At 35.2% G+C, this 9,872-nt stretch overlaps 1 protein-coding gene across 8 annotated transcripts in view; it reads left to right on the forward strand.

Annotated features, from left to right (window-relative positions):
* Positions 1-6,952, forward strand: part of TIA1 (TIA1 cytotoxic granule associated RNA binding protein) — a 33,233-nt gene extending 26,281 nt beyond the window's left edge. For 4 of the 8 annotated variants that reach the window (XM_006092957.3, XM_023757425.1, XM_023757424.1 and 1 more), the window contains 6 exons: positions 706-814; positions 1,207-1,302; positions 1,422-1,506; positions 2,081-2,204; positions 3,037-3,182; positions 4,302-6,952. In XM_006092957.3, the coding sequence (XP_006093019.1) occupies positions 706-814; positions 1,207-1,302; positions 1,422-1,506; positions 2,081-2,204; positions 3,037-3,182; positions 4,302-4,428 (687 nt within the window). In that variant the 3' untranslated portion in view covers positions 4,429-6,952. Of the gene's footprint in view, positions 1-705; positions 815-1,206; positions 1,303-1,421; positions 1,507-2,080; positions 2,205-3,036; positions 3,183-4,301 lie in introns of those variants that run through there. The other 4 variants (XM_023757422.1, XM_023757423.1, XM_006092959.3 and 1 more) reach the window with 3 other exon arrangements.
* Positions 6,953-9,872: the final 2,920 nt, after the last annotated feature.

Here is a 9,872-nt window from a genome sequence, read left to right on the forward strand (position 1 = left end):
TTGTTCACTAGATTCCACTGAAATTAGGCATCTTTCACATTCTTTCAGATGCAATCCAGTCTCTTTGCTGCCTTTACACAGTTTACAATGCTTTCCCCTTTTCCAGGACTTTCTTCCCAGGTGTTTTGCCTTGGCTAGCTCCTTTTCCTCTCAAGTTCAGCTCAAATATTATTTCAAAGAGACCTTCCCTAATCATGCTGCCTAAAGTAGATCCCCAGGTCCATAATCTCTATCTCTGCGTTTTGTTTCTGTCATAGCATATACAATTTGTAATTACTTTGTCACCTCCATGGCAGTAGAGACTACATCTGCCTTATTCACCAACATGTCCCTAGCATTTAACCTGCTGTCCAGAACATGATATCTGTTCAATATTTATTTACTTGTTGGATTGTATAAAGTGAAATTTTCATCCATAATAGTCTTAAGGTGTTACATGAACTTTATAATAGCTACCTCAGAAGGGCTTTTGGGCTTTGGACTTTTTCGGGTGATTAACATAACCAAAGTCTGATATCCAAATGAAAAAAAGATAATTTAAAAGCGCCATTGCATTTTAGGTGAGCTATCACATATTGTGTATCTCGTAAAGCATTTTCAGTCAAAAAACATTTGTGAAAAGCAAACTTGAGTTTTCTCTACTGCTAACAGTTTAACATCAACTAATAATGTCTTCTTTGTCATTTCTAATGTTGTGTGGAACAGGATGCGGAAAACGCCATTCAACAGATGGGTGGCCAGTGGCTCGGAGGAAGACAAATCAGAACTAACTGGGCAACCCGAAAGCCTCCAGCTCCAAAGAGTACATATGAGTGTAGGTGTATTGGAGAAGAAAAGGAAATGTGGAATTTTGGAGGAAAATACATTAGATTTTAAATATTAGAGCTGTTCCTGGAGACTTATTGCAGAAATAGATGAGAAGCAAATCAAGACTACTGTTCTAAAATGTACTTAGTTTTCATTTTTGTAATTACAAATAGTAAATATTATCTCTAATGTGAAGTCTCCTATTAAATAGAGAATATTGAGTAATTTTAAAGACAGTCTTGGGGGAGGTTTTAATCATCAATCAAATATAATGTGTATTATATAAGTATTTTGTTCAAGGTAGATAACTACTATTACAGTAGTGTAGTTACTAGTAATACTGCATTTCTCTTTCTGAACATTTTATTTAATTAAAAATATAAATCTTTCCATCCCCAGCAAACACCAAACAGCTGTCATATGATGAGGTCGTAAATCAGTCTAGTCCAAGCAACTGTACTGTATATTGTGGAGGTGTCACTTCTGGGCTAACAGGTATGGGGGCTTTACCTGTATGGCATCTTGAGGTTAATTTTTAAACCGAAAAGCTTAATATTTGTGGATTTTAATATCATTTAATGGGTGTGTTTTTGTGTTTTGTTTTTGTCTAACAGAACAATTAATGCGTCAGACTTTCTCACCATTTGGACAAATAATGGAAATTCGAGTCTTTCCAGATAAAGGATATTCATTTGTTCGGTAGGGGTGGCTTTATAAAAAATTTCTCCAAAATTATTTTTATATATTTAACTTAGTGTTTTTCTTAAAAATTTACTTCGGTTATAAAGAAATAAAATTTTCTCTAGCATTTAGCATATCTGCCACTGTTTTTTAATAGTTCCCATCTTTCAACACAAAGCCAGTAAAACATCCTCTGTTAAAAGAAGTTTCTCCAGAATTACAGGATCTGAAGGGGGCGTGGGGGAGAATATGCCATTTTATTGATTCTTTTATGTAAATTGCCTGGCTCAACTTGATTTTTTTAAAATATGTTTTTATTAATTTTAGGGAGTAAGGGACAGGGATAGAGAGATAGAAACATCAGTGAGAGAGAAACTTTGATCAGCTGCCTCCTGTATATCCCCTACTGGGGATCAAGCCTACAACCTGGCATGTGCCTGACCAGGAATTGAACTGGTGACCTCTTGGTTCATGGGTCACTACTCAACCACTGAGCCCCACCAGCTGGGCTCAACTTGATTTTAAAAAATATGTTTTATTCTTAAGTTTTTAAACAATTTATATTGGTGATTCTTAATATTGTTTTCAATAGATTCAACTCCCATGAAAGTGCAGCACATGCAATTGTTTCTGTTAATGGAACTACTATTGAAGGTCATGTTGTGAAATGCTATTGGGGCAAAGAAACTCTTGATATGATAAATCCCGTGCAACAGGTGAGAAGGTTCTTGACTTTGCAAAGTAATTACTGGGCTAATACTAATAATATTGTTTTTAAAAAATATATATTGTTTTAGAATGAAATTGTTTATAATCCATGTTAATAAGTTTCTAGTGCATATTAAAATGATAGTATATAAGGGCTCATCCTACGTGTATTATAGTTCCAGAGTGGTGGCTCATGGATTGCAGTGGTGACATGATGAATGTGACCGCCTCAATTGACTCATACACAGTGGATTTTAAAATGCTCCGACAAACCTAACAGGGTATTAAATTTTTTCTTAATACTTGGTAGATTTATTCACATATTATATGGAGAATTCACAAACATTGTTGACTTGATTGAAATAAAAATGTAGTTATATTTATGTTTAGGGCCTTGGCATTTTGCTGCTTTTGTTTTTCCAGGCAGCTTTAGTGGTTAACTTGATCCCACAAAGATTTCTATGAGGGAATTGTAAATGGAGCATTAAGATAGGAGTAAGAAAACTGAATGTAGAAATAATCTTTGTATCTTCCTTATCTAAAGGAAACAGTCATGTGAATAGTTTATAAAGCACTAAACATTATACTGAATTTAATATTTATTACCAGAACATTATCCACTGCCTTACAAAGAATATGCTATTCAGAGTATTGTGTCAAGTTATAGTAATATAACCTCACTTTTTTTTTTTTAGCAGTCACTTTCCAAACTCTTGTTTATCCTTTCATTTTAATTGTACTGATGGCCCTATTTGGTATGGCTATGTATATTATTTGTAGTATATTAGGACATATAACTTCAAATAATACTAAATTATCTGTTATAATTTTACTTAATAGCAGAATCAAATTGGATATCCACAACCTTATGGCCAATGGGGCCAGTGGTATGGAAATGCGCAACAAATTGGCCAGTATATGCCTAATGGTTGGCAAGTACCTGCATATGGAATGTATGGCCAGCCATGGAACCAGCCAGGATTTAAGTAAGAATATTAGCTCTTTTTATTTATTATTAGCCTTTGAAAATGTCAAGAACTTTAAGAGATTTTAAGTAATTAGTAGGAAGCGTGGCCCTCTTTCCAAAGCATAGCTTTAACCTTTGAAGGACTTAGTTTAGAATAGTTTTTTTGTTTGTTTGTTTGTTTTTTTATGTTTTATTGACTTTTTCCAGAGAGGAAGGGAGAGGGATAGAGAGTTAGAAACATCGATGAGAGAGAAACATCGATCAGCTGCCTCTTGCACACCCCCTACTGGGGATGTGCCCGCAACCAAGGTACATGCCCTTGACCGGAATCGAACCTGGGACCCTTCAGTCCCCAGGTTGATGCTGTATCCACTGAGTCAAACCGGTTAGGGCTAGAATAGTTTTTAATTTATAGTTTTAGGTATATCTCTTTAAAGTTTTGCCTAGAAATATGTTGCCTTGAGGTATAACCAACATTATAAGTAATGTGACTAATGGTCTCTTGGCCATTCTTGAATACAATTATTTTGTTGCTAGTTGTTTTATTCGTTCTTCATTTTTTCTGTGTAAAAGGGTTTATTATTACATGGAAGCTTCTTTATACACCCTGAATTATGCAGTTTTACTTAAATTTCTGAAACACAATCTGAGAAAGTAAAGATTAAAATACTTTACAGTGTTTTTTAAAAAAAGAAACTTGTATTTATAATATTGAAAAAATTTATGTGCTTACATATGCTAATAATCGTTTTACTTTTTTCTTTGAGTAATATAAGTGCTAGTCTTATCATATCAAATGGTCAGGTTTATTTCAGGAAGTGGCTTGTTCACCATATGTCCAACCCAGTTGTATGGTATTTCTTCCTGAGATGAAAGATGAATTTTTTCCTGAGGTCAAAGGGGATAAATGTTTACAGGTTAAGGGTATTTTCTTAGCTGTAATTAAACAAACAAGATTAAGCTGTACAAATTAAACCTGTGAGGATGCTTGTACCTTTGCTTTCCTTGGCATAATAATTCTTTTTCTGAGCTAAAGAAAAAGTATATTTCCTCTCTATATGTTATTTGTTCTTGGTGTTACCTTTCATTTTAATCAGTGGATTTCCCTCCCCTCTGCTTCTTTCACATGCTCTCCCAGTCAGACACAGACTTCTGCGCCATGGATGGGACCAAATTATGGAATGCAACCACCTCCAGGACAGAACGGCAGCATGTTGCCTAGTCAGCCTGCAGGGTATCGAGTGGCAGGGTATGAAACCCAGTGAAAAAGGACTCCAGAATCTAAAGCCAGTGGCTTGAGGCTACAGAGAGTGTAGTAAAGCCGTTGTTTACTTAAAGATTTAATCAAATCAGTTAGTGCAAATGTCAGATACAATGTATTTATTTAAAACATTCATTTCTTAATCATGAAATTACTTAACCATCCATATTGTTTTAAAAAGAAACAAGATGCTGGATGTCTGCCAATTTTTGCCTTCATTACCTTTTTAATAAAGTTTCTCAGATCCTTGTTTCAAACACAAATGCAGGGATTGCTGCCACTTTTTAAAAATTAAGAGGCAGAAAATTGCACAATGTTGAACTTTTTTCCACTAAAGTAGCGTGCAGTTCTAGTTTGCATTCCTGATATGATTTAAAACATGTAATATAAAGATATAAAAACAAAACACGAAAAACCAAAACTGTGCAGAGTCTAGAAGTTCTTTATAATCTTCAGCTTGTGCACAATTCTGTTTTAGGTCTTTTTACAAATGTTTGTTTGAACTATCCCATCTCCACTGTTTTCCCTTTGGGGTTTTTTAATATAAATTATTAGTTTACATCATTTTTGTATCTACATTTTTTTTCACAAATTTGTCTTGCCTTATTAAAGTTCTGTATAATATACTTAAATGGAAAAACAAATGTTCACTTAGATTGAAAACTTTTCTCAGATGGATTGTTAATTGCATTCATCTTGTGTTTTATATGAGAAGGTGCCTCAAGAACTCCCTGTTGACTTTGTTTAAAAGAATTTTTATCTTCTGTGATAAATTTTGTTGTGTACCAGAAAATATAAAAACAAAAAACTTGTTACTAAAAAAAATCTCTGAAATGTGATAAGTTCTTATGAACTGTGCTAATTTCATGTGTCAACTTTTACATTTACATGTATTATTTCATTATGTAAAATGTTTTAGCAGTTTAATATTTTGCACAGTTAGCAAACTTTGTATGTCATTTCCTTCTTAAAGGTATCATGCAGAGTTGACAGGAGATTTGTAAGGTTTTAAGTTGTTTGCATGTGATTATCAAATACACACTTTGGTAGTCTTTGAATACAAAGTCATCTGCTCTTGTTTTTCGAGAATTTTTAGACAAAGTTGTATGTAAAGGAATATATTAATTTGCCATTTTCTAGTTTGTATTTACTCAAAAAGAGTAAATCAACTTAATTTTAATATGTACAGATAATAGCTGTGAAACTGTAGAATATCTTAGGTCAGGCTTGGGGTTCGTTGTGAACGCCAAAATTAGCCTGAAGGACCAGCCGGGCAAAGCATTTTTTAAATATTCAGAGGCCAAAAGATAAACAAAAAAACCTTTAAAATCCTACCTCCTTAAACAGCCTTCAAAGAGGAGAATCCTCAGTGCAATCATTATTTTGATTCTTTTGGTACCTGTTTTCCTGGAGTTCCCCATTTTATTATATTTTGGGGTGGCTCCGAGCATTAAGAGATTTAATCTTTGATAGCATTGTTCTAGTTTTTTAAATTTCTAGTACATTTCAGAGTCTCTTAGAATAGTTTTGTTTTGTTTTCAGTGCAAGTCACAAACTCCCTTCCTTGACTCACAAAGGGAAAGGGCCCCAGTATACATATTTGGATGGTCAGTTGTTTTTAAGAGCTTCAGATAGCTCCTAGTACGTTATTTAGGAACAGAAAAGGCCTGTTTCTCCTAAAGGGGAACAAGTGACTAAGCTGGTCTCTAAGCCAATACTCTTGTAAACCAGAGCCCAGGAAAGACAACTCACTAGTATATAATTCTTTGGAGCTCAATTCTATGCAGTTGTACTAATGTTTCATTAAGTCACTGTGTATTTTTAAGTGTTGCTACATTAAAAGTTGCTTTATGAAAGATGAGTAAATTTTTTAAATACTTGGAAATTTTATTTCCTTGTTAACTTCTACAGATCAGGGCATGCAACCAAAAGCAGTGTAAGTGAAATAACTCAAAAAATAAAATATCAGGAAACTATTTTTAAATTATTCTGGCTTATGTTTCTATTTTAGGACCTTTATTTTTCACTGTTTCAGAAATATTTACTACACATCTGTGGAGTTCAGGGTAAATTATTTGGGCATAAATAAGCAAAAGTATAGTTTTTCTTTCATTTTGACGATCTCAAGTAGTAACACTTTTTATTAGCCAGTATATTTTTTTATTGCACAAATCTTAAAATGTACATTGACTACTTTCTGGAAAAAAAAGTGGTATTATTCATGATGAAAAGGTTACTACTGAACAAATTCGTATTTAGGAACGTTGCTATTTTTGGTTTAAATCTTACTCTGAATGTTAAATCACTTAAAGATCTTTTTTTAGTTTAAACTTACTGGCATTAGTATCAAGAAAAGAAATTAAAAGTTTAAAAAATGGTTTTAATCTTTACAATATGCATTCAAATTTTATTTTTAAATACATCTGGTACTGTAAAGAACCTGATGTGACTCACACTTAATGGGTCATTAATCCAGTATTTTTTGCCCTGACTGTTTGAATATTAAAGTTCCTTTATGTTTTCTATAACTTGTGGGATCTTCAGTGATTATTGTGTGATAGATTTTTTTTTCTTTTTGGTCTAGCCATATTGTTACATTCATTCAGATTTTTGTTAGATTTTTAAAAATCTTATTGCAGAAACCATGGTTTGCATTGTGTTTCTGTTTAATACAACAAAGAACTGGAATTATTTAGATTCAACTCATAAATCAAGATCTCATTTTCCTTGTTGATATTCTCTTTGTTGAAAATGAAATTCACATTATAGTTTTATTCTCCTGTTTTATCCCTGTGTTTTCTCCCCTCCTTTTGTATTCCTCTTCCTTTTGTGTTAGAGTTCTATTACATTTGAGAAGGCAGTTGTTAGGATTAGATTGCATATACAAATGAGTTAGGTTTACTAAGTGCTATAGGTGCTCTTGAGGTGACAGTTTGAAAAATAAAATGTGTTTATAGGAAATAAAAAGCACACCCTTTCATTGAAAGAGTGATTTCTAAAAATCATTTTTTGGAGGGGGTTATTACATTTTTTCCAGTCACTGCATTTTATTGTTGTGTTTAGAACTTGAAGAATAATCCTCTAAAACAAGAAATTTTAATTTAAGGGCCTTAATAAAATTTATGTGAGTGTGTCTCAGTTGAATAGGATTTTACATTACAGCCTCTCAAATTGGAGGCAGAAGTTATTCTGATAGTAATTCAACTAAAAAAGGAAAAAGTAGACGTCTGACTCAGGGTTACTAGACTAGGATGAAATACCTTACAGAAAATAGGGATTAAGTACAATTTTACATAATGGATAAATGAGATCCCTACCTCCTCCTTGTTCAGCTCTGACAAATGAACGGCCACACTTGCACACACAAAGAAGGAATTGGAGGATCCTTCTGTGGAAAAACTAAACTTTTAAATACATATATTTTTACTGATTTTGGATAAGGGAGAGAGAGAAACATTGATTGGCTGCCTCCTGCACCCCCCACACTGGGGATTGAGCCCGAAACCCAGACACATGCTCTGATCAGGAATTGAACCGTGACCTGATTCATAGGTCGACACTCAACCACTGTGCCACACTGACCATGCTAAACTCTTGATAGGAAAAAAGCTAAATGGCCACCAATCCCCCTATATTGAGTGGGAGTATGCCAGTCATTAAGCCCTTTCATGTACACAGATCTTCCAAACAGGTTTTTAGCTCTTCACTTTTCAATAAGGACAGCCAAAGATAACCGAAGTTGAAGGAAACTTGGATTGTGAAAAGTAGATCTAAACAAAAAGCAACTATCAATTAGAAAACTTCCAAGAACTGTAATATCCTGAGAGGAAAGAAGGATGTATTCAAGAAATTAGAACAGTGATAATAGTAAAATTTCAGAACAAGAAATTAAAATAGGAATAAATTCACTGACAATATTAAAAGACCCTCCTCTCCTCTCTCTCATTCTCTCTCTTTCTCTCCAGTCCACTGTCTCTCTCATCATTGGTGTTTCTATCTCTCCCTCTCCCTTCTCTGAAATCAATAAAAATACATTAAAAATGAATGAATAAATAAATAAATAAATACTTGAGTTCCATAAAGACAGAAAACAATTTGGGATGGTCAATATTCAAAAAGATAATGATTGAGAATTTTCCAGAATTGTTGAAAGGTAGGAATTCTCAGATTCAAGATGCACATTGAATTCCAAAAAGGATAAAGTGAAATCCATATTCACATACATAGTCAAATTACAAATTATCAAAAACAAAGATCTTAGCCCTAGCCAGTTTGGCTCAGTGGATAGAGCATCGGTCTGCAGACTGAAGGGTCCCAGGTTCAATTCTGGTCAAGGGCACATGCCAGCGTTGTGAGCTTGACCCCCAGTGGAGGGTGTGCAGGAGGCAGCCGATCAATGATTCACTCTCATCATTAATGTTTCCATCTCTCTCTCCCTCTCCCTTCCTCTCTGAAATCAATAAAAATATTTTTTTTAAAAAAAGAGATCTTAAAAGCAGCAGAGGGAGGGAAAAAAAGAATACTATAATGATATGACAATTAGATTGACATCAAATATGTCAACAGCAAGTTGATAACCAGAATTCAGAGGGATATCTTCAATGTGTTGAAAGAAAAAAACCAACCTAAAACAATCATACAACAAGATGATGAAATCCTATATAATAAAGGGTAATATGCAAATACAGTGGGGCCTTGACTTACGAGTGTCCCAACTAACGAGTTTTTCGAGATACGAGCTGTCTCTTGTCCAATTTTTTGCTTTGAGTTGCGAGCTAAAATTCGGGTTACGAGCCAGCTTCAGATACCCCACCGCTAGTTGGTGCAGCGAACGAACGTCACAATGATGCCACAACATCAGCCCAGCATCACGTGTCTCGTTCACTTTTTGATTTGACATACGAGTAATTTGAGTTACGAGCTCCATCACAGAATGAATTAAACTCGTAAGTCAAGGCCCCACTGTAGACTGAACAGCAGAACAACCAATCAAAGCATAATATGCTAATGATATGCTAAGGATGCTCAACTGCTTGCTATGACATGCACTGACCACCAAGGGGCAGACAGTCAACTGGTCAACTAGTCACTATGATGTGCACTGACCACCAGGGCGCAGATGCTCTAACCGGTAGGTTAGCTTGCTGCTGAGGTCTGGCAGATCAGGACTGAGCGAGATGGGCCGGACATGCCCTGGACCTCTCCTGCAGACCCTCCCCAGCCCAATCGATCGTGTACCCGTGGGGTCCCTCAGCCTGGCCTGTGCCCTCTTGCAATCTGGGACCTCTCTGGGGATGTTGGAAAGCCGGTTTCAGCCCAATCCCGCAGGCAACTCCCCTTGGGAGGGCACCAGAGGCAGGGCTCACAGCTGGTGAGCGCTGCTGCAGCAGTGCAAGCCTCTCCCAAAGGGGACTGATTGGGCACAAGCCCATGGCAGGCACAGTGGGC

This window comes from Myotis lucifugus, unplaced genomic scaffold, assembly GCF_000147115.1.
Source record: "Myotis lucifugus unplaced genomic scaffold, Myoluc2.0 scaffold_108, whole genome shotgun sequence".
NCBI lineage: Eukaryota > Metazoa > Chordata > Mammalia > Chiroptera > Vespertilionidae > Myotis > Myotis lucifugus.